This window comes from Martes martes, assembly GCF_963455335.1.
Source record: "Martes martes genome assembly, chromosome: 1".
Taxonomy (NCBI): domain Eukaryota; kingdom Metazoa; phylum Chordata; class Mammalia; order Carnivora; family Mustelidae; genus Martes; species Martes martes.
This window is the reverse complement of record NC_137888.1, coordinates 48,163,503-48,178,481: the sequence shown is the minus strand read 5'-3', so window position 1 is coordinate 48,178,481 and position 14,979 is coordinate 48,163,503. Positions and strand designations below refer to the sequence as shown.

At 38.2% G+C, this 14,979-nt stretch overlaps 1 protein-coding gene across 1 annotated transcript in view; it reads left to right on the top strand.

The window, feature by feature from the left end:
- The window catches only part of ABI3BP (ABI family member 3 binding protein), a 256,353-nt gene that overhangs the window by 125,831 nt on the left and 115,543 nt on the right, over positions 1-14,979 (top strand). Inside the window, exons 10-13 of the mRNA XM_080808158.1 lie at positions 212-289; positions 2,102-2,176; positions 4,377-4,451; positions 14,551-14,616. Coding sequence (XP_080664284.1) covers positions 212-289; positions 2,102-2,176; positions 4,377-4,451; positions 14,551-14,616 — 294 coding nt within the window. The remainder of the gene's footprint in view (positions 1-211; positions 290-2,101; positions 2,177-4,376; positions 4,452-14,550; positions 14,617-14,979) is intronic.

The following is a 14,979-nucleotide window of genomic DNA, read 5'->3' as shown; positions in this document are numbered from 1 at the left end:
AAATCTTAAAGAAGTACCTAGAGTTCATGAGAGAGAATTCTGAAGAATCCCTGGTGGAAATGCACAATAAATTTGTTGGCTGCCTGGTGGGAAGAATTAAGAGCAAAATTGATTTTTTTGAAATAATCTGTTACTTGATGTTTTGAATGAATTATATTTGGGCACTGTGTTATGAAGAAGTGAGGTGATTGTTTGTTCTCTGACTTCTTAGCTAAGAATGAAACGTTGGCATTACCTGCTGAATCTAAAACACCAGAGGTAGAAAAAATCCCAGCACGGGCCATAACAGGTAAGGAGATCCCTATGTTGTTAACTTCGAAAGAATAAATATTTTGAGAAATGATGATAAATGGTTGATGAGCTTATACTTTTTTCCGGTGAAGGACCACTAGGAGATTAATTTTCATCATAAGCACGAACGATAAGAGATTGTAGACCCTTAATTTAACATTTGGAAAAACAGCTGATGGGGAAGGAAATATGGAATCATATGACCCAATATATAATATGGAAGCGTATTTTTCACACTAAGTGAAAGTTGTCACCTCAATGTTTAGGATATTTTTATACTAGAATGTAATACTATGGTTCATGTGCTTTCCTTTCATATGAAAATGTGAGCTCATTTTTCATTTCTTTCACAAGTGGTCAGTTTAGCAAAATGCCATAATTCCTTTGAAACCCATTAGTATGATAACTATGAAAGTGCCCTAGAATCATTTAGGACAATTAGATTAATTGTTCTATGGAAGATTATAGAAGATTAATAATCCTACTATAAAGAAATATATAATAGTTCAGTGAAAATCCTTTAAAGAATAAATGTGGGATACATTTTCCCCATAGTTTATCAGCCTTTACTAACAAACATTCAGCCTTTCTTCTTTGAATGAACTGCCTAAGTCCAGCCCACTGGGGACATGTTACTCTCTGAACCACAAAGTTTTTGCCAGAGCAGTACCACCTCATCCAGGGCCTAGTAAAACAAACATTTGGCCAGAATTTCCCCAAATCCACATTTAGCCAAAACATCTTCAATCTAAAGTGAATTTTTTAATCCACAAAACTTCCATAAGTTGAAATATCAGTGATTATTTGCCTTGCACTAGACTCTTGGATTCATAACTGGTCCAGAAAAGATAAAGATTGGTGGGGAAATAGAATAACTTGATCTCAAGAAACCTATCCAAGTAGGACTACTTCTGACAGAGTAAGAAGTCTCGGCTCCAACCTACATGGAAGATGGACCATCCATCCCCCACCTTCATGGGTGTTAGGACAAAGGTACAAACTATCTAAGGTGCTAGAATATTCTATTCAAACAAAATTCCTAGGTGATTTTTCTAATTTCAATATAATTTGTCGATACCAAGAAAAACATAAGAATGACCCAGTAGATGACTCCAAGTCTACATCCCAAAGATCCAACCCATTTTTCCCATTATACTTCCCTCTCTCGGCACAGCATCTGACGGGAGAGTCTACAGATTTCTTCATTCTCAGCCAAACCTTCTTCAGAATTTTCCTATTCAGAAACACTTAGGCAAACACTATACCTGATTATTCAGTGTTGTGTTTATTTTGTGTCTCGCGGCTGAGCGTTTGATTCCTTACCGTAATTATAATCCACTTCCAAGCTTTGCATGCTGACTGCCATTTGGAAGAGAGAAATCTTTAATGTAATAGTTCTCAATAAACCTTTTTGCCTTGGGTCATTCTTTAATTTGCCCATTTATTAATTCATTTAATATTTGTCATATGCTTGCTGACTATACCCCAGACATTGTGCTGAGCCCTGGAGATAATAAGAAAGAAAAAGACAGGCAAGGAAAAAAATTATGATTAATAAGTGCTTTCACCAAGGTCAGCTCACTGTGCTTTTTGGAACACAGGGAAAGTAGACCAAACTCAGCAAGGAAGGGTTGGAAGAAGTGTCAGCTCAGGCATCTGGGGCAAGCCAGGGAGTCCTTAATTAACTTGAAAAGAATTGGTCAATTTAAGTGTCAGGTACGAATTCTAAAGGGCAACAAAAGCACCTAATGACCTTTGGTTGCTGCATTATTTTATCTGAATTTGTAAAGTTGTCTTTTTTACCTTCTAGTGACACCTGAGTCAATGCCAAGGACCACGAAACCCACTGTGTCTAGTGCATTAGACTTTTCAGAAAAAACACTAGGTAATTTTAACAATTTTTTTTTTCTTAACTCCCAACACTCATAAAAACAAAAAGTAACCCCAGTGCCTTAGTTCCCCTGTTCCTTTTATTTCCCCCCTTTATTGGCAGTTGTTATTCGTCCATTTCTTGGGCCAATTCCATTACAGAGTTAACAACATGCCTTGATGCTGGTGACTGATATTCTAGGCAGCTTGGGATGCTAGATGCAGACTACACACACCTTTTACCGGTCTCTTGGGATGTATAGAAAAAAATGAGAATGCCAGCCTTTTAACCCACAAATCTTGGAGGGGTTGGGGAAACCTGGAAGTCTTGACTGTGTCTGTGCTTTCTGTTTCAATAGGCTCCCTGAGCTTCTGTGCACTAAACTTGAGGAGAATCCCCAAAAAGTGTCCTGCTTTTTAATAAGAATTTCATGTCATGCAAGTTAGCTGCTTCCTGGCCCAAGAGAGTCTTGCTTTGTTGTCTTCTGCTGAAGAAAAGGAGCAGCATGTCTTTTGTTGTGTACTTGTGATGTTGATCTCCCATGCCAGTCATGCCCTCTGAAACTATACCTTCACATTTTAACAGCTATGTGAAGCTTTTCCTGGGGGAGCCAGCTATTTCCATGAAAGGCATCAGCTGCCTTGCACACTGTGTTATGAGCATGCTTCCCATGATTAAGTGTGAGCCACAATGTCAAATCCTGCCTCAAGGAGTTGCTGACCGAATTCTTCTTTATTTTAGTTCTCAGCGAAAGGACGCCGGAAATCCTGCAAACTATTCTAATACCTAGGTTTGAATTGCCCCTGAGCACTCTAGGTAAAAATTACTCAACATTGCAGCTTGTTATTGCCTTGGAAGTTTTATTTGTGCTTTAAAGAAATCCTTAGGCTAGTTCATTCAAATTTATCTCCTCATAGGAAAGAAGGGACACATGGTTTCTAGAACAGTAAGATCCCCAACATCAAGCCTTTAACCGTTATATTTTACAATTTAGGATCCTACAGAATCTTTATGACAAATAATTTGATGTTTTTTCTTTTTGGTGGTCACATTCTGATATTCTATTTGAGTCTTTTTATTCGATGGACATTTTTTTAGTTCAGATGTGTTTGCTGCTTGATTTTGAGTTAAAATGAAATATATAATTTGAGTTAAGATGAAATATATGTAAGGGCACACATATGCAGGACTAAAGAAATTAAGACAGTAGTTAGGGTGAAAAGAAGAACACAAATTCCTCCAATTTAGTAGCTTGATTATAAAAAATAGAAATAGAAGCACTATTATAGTATCCAGCATCAAAACCACAAGAGTGAGAAATACTACTAACAATACCTTACTTGACATGAGTAATTTGCTTTTTTGTGTTTGTTTTTCTGTTTTTGCAAGCTTGAGATTTTGAAAAATCTCTTTTCTCTTACTTGTACCTCAGGTTATAACATTTGTTATGTGTTTCATTGCAGCTCCGAAAAGGCTTCCAGAATTTCCTCAGGCAAACACACCCTTCCCCTTTGAGAAGCCTGAGGGCACTCTGGGTAATAGCAGCACCTTAAAGCTGGCCTTAAGATAGGGGTGGTGATGGCTTAATTAACTCAGGCAAACAAGGGGTTGATTTAAAAACAAACAGAAAAAAAATCTATTTGTCTCATTACATTTTCTACAAATACCGTAAAAATCATCAGTATGTTAATTTTATACAGGTTTGGGGTTTATCCTGAAAAAATGCTGAAAGTATGACACTGAACTCTGGTCTCTCTCTTTTTTTTAAAGATTTATTTCAGTGAGAGAGACAGCGCATGTGTGAGCATGCATGCACACAGGGTGGGCAGGGTGGAGGAGGGGCAGAGGAAGAGGGAGAGGGAAACTTAAGCAGGAGGCACTGAGTGGGGAAGCCTGAGGAAGAGCTTGATCTCAGGACCCTGAGATCAGGCCTGAGCCAAAACCAGGAGTTGGGTGCTTAACCGATTGTGTCACCCAGGCACCCCCCAAATCTGGTCTCTTTCTGATCTCTAATCAAATGATCTCTGGATGGATGCATATTGATTTCTTGGTATAAAATAAATTTGGATTGGATTAGCACTTGTTTTTATTGCAAGCTTCTGGTAGCTACTTAACTATACCAACAACCTATTTCTGTCCCTTTCTCTTCTCCAAACAAAACAAGACAAAACAAAAACAAAGAAACCTCAGTGAATTCCATTTCTTTTTGCTGTAGCTTCAAGTGAAAAGCCATGGATTGTGCCTACAAGTAAAACATCAGAAGATTCCAAACTTCTCTCACCTCGAACTGGTAATTTTATTCTTTGTTAAAAAATAGATTGGACCAACACTATAGAATAACTTCTCTTGTTTTTATTTTTATAGATTCCCTAGTTGATTATCAAAATACTTGTAGTAAATGGTAAAGCTATAATCTATTCTTGATACTTAGAGGAATATCATATTTTTCTCAATGCAAACACAAAATAGTTTTATTTTTGTTTTAAAAATCTATATTTGGATGTCTGGATAGATAATTGGAAGTGTGGCTAGAAGATGAACTGTGAATTGGTTCATGGATATTCTAGAGGCATCTTTTATGACATTGAGAACAGTATCAAAAATAGCATATCATGGGTCTGAATTGGCATTATCAGCATAACATTTCCCTTCTAGATAGATATTTACTGTTTTCCCAACAAAAATATTCAGCGAACATTTGAGAGCTCACTACGTGTAAGTTATTGCTAAATCCTAAAATCTGTAAGCATTTTGTGATATGGAGGAAAGACCATGGTTTTTGGCATTAACAATGGACTTTGATTCTAGTTCTGTCTTTCTCATTAAAAATATACTTGAGCTCTTTTTCTCTACTATCCTGGGTCTTAGTTTGTTCTTTTGTAAACTGTGGCAATTTTTTTTTTTCCTGAGAATTCTGTGTTTCACCACTAAAACTGATGAGGGAGACAGTTTCCCCTTAAACAGTTTTCCTCACTTAAAAAGAGATCTCTCATATATCATTTTCTTTGCTGTCTAGCAGATAACTAAAAAGAATGGTCAGCATGTGAGAATTATAAGACAACCTCAGAAACTACTTTGTGTGATTACTTCCGTGATTTTTGTTTCATTTGTTTGAATTTAAATTTTGTGAACCTTGTAGGTGTAATGTTTTGAGTAAATATTATGCAGTATGTAATGTAGTTGGAAGTTTATGTATTGAAGTTAAGTACACTGACATTTTGTGGCATTCTCCAGAAAGGACTCCAACAGAGGACTGGTTTGAGAAAGGGTGGGAATGTACCTTCAGAGGCATAGATTTTAGTCAAATTATTCTTTCTCTGTTACATGTGATGGGCTCAGATCTCAGCAAAGAGAGAAAAGGATGGCACCACATGAAGTAAGCATGTCTATTATAGTCTCCGCTTTCAAGTGGGAAAATACCTGAAAGTTGGCTATGGTTGTCAGCCAAGCCAGAGAAATATCAAATTGGGTCTGAGGCTTCATTCTCCGAGTCACTGACCCTGAAACTCAATGCAATTACTTAATGTGAGTGCAAAAATATCTTGAGCATTCCAGGTCACCTGAATCTAAAATCTGCATTCTGGGTAGAATTTCAGGTGGAGCCATCCCACAGGCACAGCTGCACCGTGATTACCAAGCAACAACTAGTCTGTGGGTCTGTTTGGTGGTTTATCTGCTGCACTATGATGTGCCTAGCCTGACTCCCATATCATTCATGAGGATTACAGCTCACAAAGCAAAGTAAACTAGATGAACTCTTAGTTCTATTTCATCTCTCAGCTTTTGGATTATTAACCTTGAGGGCATAGGGTCAGCTAGGTTTCCCTTGAGCAGAATATAGTTTTTTTGGTGTCTATAATTATTCAAGAGTGAACTGACCAAAACCTCAAGGAAACCATTTATGAAGTGTTAATGCCTAGGACATGAACTCTATATAAAACCTGAATCGAACCAAGCTTTGGGTAGTGAGGAGATATGTTGGGAAGTGAGGATTGTAGGGTTCCAAAGAGACAAAGATGGAGGAGATTAAAGATCTTAATAAAGGAAAGGTTCCTTTTGCCTTCGATTCCAGAAAAGGAAAATTCTGGTCTTGCTCTGACAGAGTATGAAGAGTGGCTAATGCTGCAGGAAGCACTTGCATTATCCAGTTACCTCACTATGGCCAGAGCAACCTTAGGCTGCCAGAGAGCTTGCAACTATTGACTGCCAACCCCCTTTGGATGAAGTGTTGGGGCTTGTCATGAGCTGTAACAGTTCAGTAGGTAATGATTTCAGGCATGAGCATTGGCTCTAGAAACTTCCTAGCCTTCCCTCACAACATTTAAATTTTATACTTCTGCTACTTAGTATGATCCTTAGACCAGAAGCATTGGCATCCCTGGGGACCTTGTTAAAAAGGCAGAATCTTGGGGTCTACTCCAAATCTTTTGAATCAGGATCTGTTCTTTAAACAAGATTTCCAGGTAATTGGTATGATCAGTAAAGTTTGAGAAGCACTACCTTATCACTAGTCAATACTATTTCACAAAGTGTAGGTAAGAATCATCAAATGTGGTCAATTATAGTGTGAGAGTCCTCTGGTCAGTATAAGATTAGTTTCTCAAAGTGGGTGATTAAGTAGCTCTTGTTTCTATTAATGCCCACAATGCCTCTATCTCTTATATAAAGGTTCTGTGACATCTTCTTTCATGTTAAATTTCAAATTAAAACTTATTTTAATTTGAATTAAATTCAAATTTAATATTATGATTGGATATATTGCTATATTCATGCCATCCTTCCATCACATTCCATTGTGATTGGATATATTGATATATTCATACCATCCTTCCATTCATTGCATCCTTTCCTGTTTCTTGTGATTGATTTTTGTGTGAATTCATACATGTACTAAGTTTCTATTTCCTATTCAGTTTCAGTGTATATAATTATTTTACTTTCTGTTTACTCACCATGGTTTCCTAATGTGATTAGTTTTGAAATTAAGAAGAGAGGTAGAGATAGTATTATTGGAAGGCTAGTCCATAAAACCATTGGTCCCATTCTTAGTTGTTGTATCCTTTGAAGAAATGATATATTTTAGCTGGTACGAATGAACAAAATGAAAACATTTTGCTTTCTCTGCTGGGATACAATGTACCTATACTTACTGTATCAATTCCCGTTGCCAAAGACCACTAGAATCACACGCGTTTTTGAACAAAGTTAGGTGTTTTACTCATTGCAACAATAGGGAATGCAGAACATGAGAAACAGTGGGGTCCCTTGGTAAGAGGGTGCTAGAAAGGACTTATTGTATAGGATGTGGAAGGAAGTGATGCCCTGCTCTGGAATGGCTGCTGCCAAAAAGTGGGCGTAATTCTATAACTGGATATCTTAATCCTTAACTAGAAGTGAAGAAGAACAGAGTGAAGCGAAGTTGTGACTGGTAAATTCATATTAACCAGAATGTGGGGACAGAAATTTTTGTGTTCATGCATTTGTGTTCATCACAATTACAGAGTGGTATGGATTTTGTCTTGATCCATCTTGGTCACCAAGTGGCCTTGTGTGATGTTGGTGTCCATTCCAATTGCTGATGCTCAGCAGAACACCGCAGCCTAGCTGTGGGTGTCAGGCCAGCTCCTGGATACCAGGAACTGCTTTTCTCTTTATCAGCCATTAAGTGTGATTTATCAACACCTCTTGTAAAACTCCTTTTGCTTCAGCACTTGCTTGATTCGTGTTTTCCACATTTAGTTCATATTTTGTATCAAATCATCAGAATGCATGCTCTCAAAAAGATGTCAATGTTACTTTTGGATATAAAAAGCTGTACGGAAATTCTAACTTGCATGCTGATTATTGAAATCCCTAGATCATTTCAATAGTTGATGAAAGAAAGAGTAGGACAGGGTATTTGGCATTTGGAGTATCCCAGAAAATCTGAGAAGTGTAGTCATCAAACATACTCTTCCCCACTTTTAGCTTATTTGCCCTAATCTTTCATTAGTGCTGCATTTTGTGACCTTATTATTTGGAATTCTATTTTGTATTAAGCCATCTCTAAAGTATGTTTAAGTAGGATTGATTGATTTTTTTTTAATTCCCTTGGCAAATCCAATTTTTCTTAAAGTTTAGAAAGGAGATGATAAAAAAAACTGCTTTATAATTATACACCACAATATACACTTCTTTAAAGATTTTTTAAAAGATTTTGTTTATTTGAGAGAGAGATTGTGCATGAATAGGGGGAGGAGCAGAAGAAGAGGGATAAGCAGATTCTGTGATGAGTGTGGATCCCTCAACCCTGAGATCACGACCTGAGCCAAAATGAAGAGTTGGACACTTAACCAAGTGAGCCACACAGGTGCCCCTGGAATATATACTTCTTAAAATAAGTTCTATGTTAAAAGAAAGTTGGCCACATTTTAGAAATACTTAAGTGCTTGTTACAATGGTTCAGAAAAGTACATTTTTCTGATGAGGCAATAGAATAGTCTTAAGTTCTATTGGTAAGTGACCAGTTGATTTTGATTTCTGTGTTACTATAGAGTGAGTTCTAGAAGAGCTCTCAGTAGCTTCCACTCGTCACAAAGAATTATGCATTTGCATGCATGGGCATGTACTTGTTAGATTTATCTCTTCACTGGAATAATATAGTCTTGTATTTGGACAAACTAGTATTTGTTTTCTATTAAGAGATTCAAAGGGTTGTATGTGTACCATCATATTGATCCTCCTGAAGTCCGTGGAAGTAAAGGGAGCTATCATTTTCTTTTAAGGAGATAAGTGAGAGGCTTGTCCCTGAATGGGTAGAGGAGCAAAACTACATCCTCATTCATTTCTTTCCTAAGCTTCTCTTTAACAAAGCATTCCAAGTTAAGAGTGAAACAATGTCATACAGCTTGCTTTGAAATTTTTTATTGAACAGCTTCCCAACAAAGTTAATTAAATGTTATGAGGTCCAGGTACCTTCTAGATTTTTAAGAAACATTAAGTGGTCTGTGAGAAAGGTTGGCCAGTTTCTGAAGTTCAATCTTATTGAGAATGCAATCACTAATCTGTGAACTACAGAGGGAGACAAAGCTGGATTAATAACTAACTCAACTGTCTAACGGTTATGTGACTATAGACAAGTGATTTAACCTCTTAGAGCCTCAGTTTCCATATATACATTTTTTCATTGGGTTGTTATGTCTTAGAACTAATGTGTAAAAAGAAAAGAGTGTGTAAATCATTAAATCTAATTCACGGATTCACAGTACATGAGAGATGCCCTATAATCTTTTCCTTAATACAATGGACTCTTGGAATGAACACATCCTCTTCCCACCACACTGTCCATGCCAACCTTCCTGAATTGCTGTAGATATCCAATAGCAATAATAATACAATAACAACAAAGTACCAAAAAGAAAGGAATGAAGAAAGAAGAAGGAAGAGAGAAAATAAAAAGACTCTAAGCTCATATATAATGATTCTTGAGTCTTCATTTCACTTGTTTGAACGTTTTTTATGAGGAATGGAAAGGATATGTGCATTGTTATATAGAGAGATCCTGCTTCTCATGGAATGATCTGATGTCCTATTCCCATGGCAAGAAGGTATCACACAGCCACACTGTTGTGTTAGAGTCACAGCCTGAATCATTCTATAAACTCTGAGACCCTTTCTAGGCTCAGGGAGTAAAATGATGCATGACCAACTGGTTGTGTTTTTCCATGCGCATCAGAGATGGGAGAAGCAGCATAAGTGCTGTGTCTGTATCATCCCACAGCTGGGGCTCATGCATGACTTTTAATGGCCTTTATATCATTGGAGGGGGAGGGTGGAAATCAGCTTTTCGTTTCTGGCTTCATAATGTCATCAGTGTTAAGCCTCTTTAACTTCCTTGATCATCCCCTGAAGAAGACTTAGTCCCAGGAGAGATTTAAAGCCCAATTCAAACAAAGAAAATGGTTTATTTTTATAACCCAAGATGATTCGACATGTTTACTTTCATCCTCAGAAAACTCTCCTGCCTGTTCTTTCCCCAGCATATCCAGACTAACTGATTTTTCCCTCCAAATGTACTGTGACTTAGTGCTAAGATGACTCCTTCTTCTGACATAATTTCTTCCCCTTGAACAACAAACAATTCTCTTTAGAGGCTCTCCCTTGACAAGAGAGTCCAAACTGGAAACAGTCAGCCTCAGTCTCTTCATTTGAATCCACTTTGGGAATCCACTAATTATTTTCCGTACTTTGTAGAACTTCAGTAAATTACAATAGGCACTTCAGCTCTCAAAATCATTTAAAGAACCGAAAGCTGAATGACCAGCACCCCCTAGGAGTGGTATAATGGTTGGAATGTTGTGGCCACAGGTGGTTTGCTTGGAGTGGTTGAAAAGAGATGGAACTCTCTGCATTTGGACCCTACTGCCTCCCTGTGAGGTGATGATGAGCACGGGATCTGGCCCACCCAGCTAGATGAAGCCCTAGAGAGGGAGAAAAGTAGGAATGAGTGGTGGTGTTGATGCTCTGAGAGTCAGAAAATAGGATTCAAGGGCAGCAGATGGTTTACAGATTCACTTTGAGATTTACAGCATCAGTGTTTGGTTTTGCTTCAGGAACATTTTCTTGTAGGCGCTGTTTTCACAAATTTCAAGGCCAACCAGAGAGGTATTTTATTTTTCCACGAACTGAGGAAAGCATTATTTATTTATTTCAATGGTCCTGAGAACTCTGTGTGTGGTGTTCCTAAATGCTTTTCTCGTCTGGCTGTTTATTGATAGTCCTGTAGTATTTTCCCATTGCTCCTTCATATATGTTCTTAGGATTCTATTTCCATGGCAGGGGATGGCCACATAAGCATGTGGCAGGTAATTAATTGTGTAGTAGAGGAAGAGATCTGTGTGTGCACGCATGTGTATCATAAGATAATTAAAGGGGCCTATTCATTTATTTTCATTTGTCCTCACCAAGAGCATAAACTACCCAGCTGTCAAACCCACTGTTATTTGTTCACTATAACGGCCATCTTGCAGGTCAATTCTATTAATTCTGTTAATTAATAGAATGATTATTTCTTTTAATTTTATTGAGTCTCTACCATGTACCAGACTCTTGGGCAAAATAAACCTTGGGGTGCCTAATGAGCATGACTGATGTAATCTCTGTCCTAATGAGATCTTTCATCTAAGAGTTTGTTTAAAAAGGAAAGTCTTTCACATAATTACCAATATTCATGGAATTTGAATAAAATACATTGATAAATTCTTGGCAATTGGAAATGCCTTATCTGTGTGCCATCATATGTTTCCAGAGCAATACCAGAGCATTTTTATGATGGAATTTGTATCTAATTAGTTTTTAAAAACTAAAGCAACCAATAACACATAATCTAGCAGTGTGGTTTTAGAAAGTTGTGAGCAAATGAGAAAATGGTACTATGCCTTATTTCATACCACTGCTTTTTCTGAAAAATACAAAAGTAAAATTTGGTTATTAGTCATTACTTTTTTTTTTTTTTTAAAAGAAAGTTAACAATTGCTTTTTCTCGGGGCGCCTGGGTGGCTCAGTGGGTTAAAGCCTCTGCCTTCAGCTCAGGTCATGATCTCAGAGTCCTGGGATCAAGCCCCGCATCAGGCTCTCTGCTCAGCAGGGAGCCTGCTCCCCCCGCCCCCGCCCTGCCTGCCTCTCTGCCTACTTGTGATCACTGTCTGTCAAATAAATAAATAAAATCTTTAAAAAAAATAATAATTACTTTTTCTAACCTTTGAATTGAACTACCTATTTTACTTGCATTAGATTGGTTCTGCAACTTTTGGTCCAATTTTTGTTTTGTGAATGCAAGATTAGAGAATCTGCTTAATGTCACATAGGAGCATTTCATCCACTGAAGTAAACATTGGTGATAGAAGGTGTTTGCCTCATGCATCAGAGCATGTAGAGTGTCCAACAAATAGAAAGTTTTGCTTTGAACTCTTAGCTATTTATCACTTTCATAGCTGGAATAGCATTGTAAAAAGCCAGGGATGTCTAACCATTTCATACATTTTATTCTGGTACAGAAATACATATACAGGAATTCTGTAACGAAATCAAGAACTGTTGATTTTTAGGGAACTCCATTTCTGACACTGTTCCTTCCTCCAACATCTGTACTCCAAAGTCATAAAAGCATGTTCAACCCATGAGCCAAGCGAGATGATAGTGTGTCTCTCAAATCTGTCCAAAGAGCATAAAACTACTAGCAAGTGGTGTCTGTGAATAGTTAGCTCTCTTGTTCTTAACTTACTCAACTCTCAGGAACTCCAGAAATGGAAGTAGCAGGGACCAAGCCTCCTGGCAGATATGTTATTTTAGTCTTAAGAATATTTGAAAAAATGTTTGGAAGTTAGAGGTCCCTGACAGTTGGGAAGTTCCCAACATGAGCCACAATGGCCATCGGATGCTGGAAAGAGGGTTTCTTTCTCTACTATATGCCTTCTAGGAATAACATGAGGGAAGATGGCAGCCTGGCTTGGAACCTCCAGAATGAAAGTAGAAAGAGGGCAAATAAATACCTCTTGGGACAAAAAGTACAGAATCGAAGAAAGCTGGTTCAGTGTTACTAGATAATAAGGGAAATGTGGGACTTCGTGTAATAGACAGTTGTGGCCTTTTTCAAAAGCAAGCACCAATATAAATAAAAGTCAAACTATTTAGTCATAATTTCTGGTATGAGAAGTTGAAATACAAGTTGGTGAAGTTTTCCAAACTTGTTTAGAATCAAATAGAGCTGACTTTGCTAGATCCATGACTTGAAATTGGCTTAAAGCAAGCCTCGGATCAGCAACTGCCAGCGTTTTTATCCTTTAAAAGGTCAATCATTCTTGGGGTGCCTGGGTGACTCAGCCAGTTAAGCATCTGCCTTTGGCTCAGGTCACGATCCCGGGGTGCTGAGGAGCCTGCTTCCCCCTCTCCCTCTGTACCGCCCCCCACTCATGCCCTCTTTCTGTCAAATAAATAAATCTTCAAAAAAAAAAAGTTAATTGTTCTTATCTGACCCTTTAAAATTGTAGCTAAACACAAGAAAACCTTGCATCACAATGTAATAGATCTTCTTTAGAACGTTTGCATGACTCATGGTGTTCTTTCCATTTTTTGAAGATTTTGCAAAGGAGTAGATTCCCCTTCACAAAATGAAATCTGTTTCCTGCTTCTTTCATGTGTGGTGCAGTGTGAACGGCCTCTCTGTCTTAGAGTGTGTCCCACAGTGTGATATTATCTTTCTTAAACCTTCAACTAGCACTGGTTCAAAATCACTACAATGTCACTGAACTACATACAAGTTAACTACTGAGTAAATTTTCCTGTGAATTTCCATATAGCCCTTCTGAATGGGGAAGGAAAGTAACATCTACCTCATAACAATTAATGCTTTGTGTACACCTCTCATTCTCATAGTGACAGCTCTTTGTGCAGAAAAGAGAGCATTTTTATTTGGATGCTGTTCTTGCTTACAGATCCCGTGCTTACATGGACATGAAGTGTATCCCTTTGTTAAAATCAACTGTTATGTTTAAGGTCACCCTGCTTGCTTTATTTTATGTAGTGTGTGAAATTGATCCTGAAATCCACCTAGACTGTAGAAGGACTACAAGGAATATAGAAAGAAAGCTGCTTCTAGGTAAAGAGGCAGGAGGTGTGGTGCAAGAGGAAAGGCCCGGTCTTAACTCGGCTCTTCCTGGCCCTGTTAATGGGATGGAAAATATGCTGAGCTTGACAGTCCCAGTGTGGGACAACCTGCAAACATCTTCACCACTGTGAATCTCAACTTTGTTGTCTAGGAAACGGAGAAAGCACCCTATTATCTGGAAAGTGAGGATGATGCCTACCTCACCTGTTTCTCAGGGATGTTGAGAGGGTTAAATAAGCCGATAGGTGAGAAAGCGCTATGCAAACTGAAAAGTGCGGTCCCAACATAAGATTCCATGATGGTAACTTTTACTAGGTAGAAAGACCAAGCAGTAGACTTGGTGCAAAAAGCTTCAATGTGACTGCTTTTTCCCCTCTTTGGAAATCTCTCCTCAAATTGCTTCTGGCTCATATATATTTATACTCTTTGAAGCTCTTTGATTTAGAGCTGGTACCACTTCATTATAAATATATAGCACTATGCACACATCACCCTTGAGACCAGTGTCCAGGTTCACTGGGGAAAAGCCTTTAGTTCGGGGCAGGGGTGGGGGGCGGTGAGGGAGACTGGAGGCAAGCCTCAGTGATCGCTTATGCGTTAGTGACAAGACAAGTAGCCCAGAGCTAAAACTCACTAGCGTCTACATGAGACTCCCTTGTAACCAGCATTAAATTATGTCATGAAATCTTTTAAAATTCATCAAAATTAACATCTTCTCTTTTGTTTTACCTTTTCTTTTTAAAAGCCACTTATGATGTTTTCTCAAGCCCTGTGACAACAGATGAGCCTGAAATGTCAGAACCCCACACAGGTATATCCAGCTTCTCAAGGCTTTCTTTGGATGCCAGATCATTCTGACAGCACTGTACCTAGTTCTCGCTTTAATTTTGCAGAGGGAGAAAGCACACTCTTTGGAGCTCTGCAGGGGAAATGTGGCAGTCTGTGTCTGGGAGATGTATCCCACCCATTTCTCTGTTGAGCCATTATCTCTTTATCACCATCGATAATAAGCTCTGCCACGTGTGGGAGAGGCAGATAGATTTGGTTGCCACTGAGCCAAAGTCATGAAATGGCCCTATTGCTCTATTATCAATATCATTCCAAAAAGGTTTTAGATTCTTAAGAGAGTTTTCTGTAGAGCAGTGGTTCTCAAATGTGGAAGACTTTTCTCTAG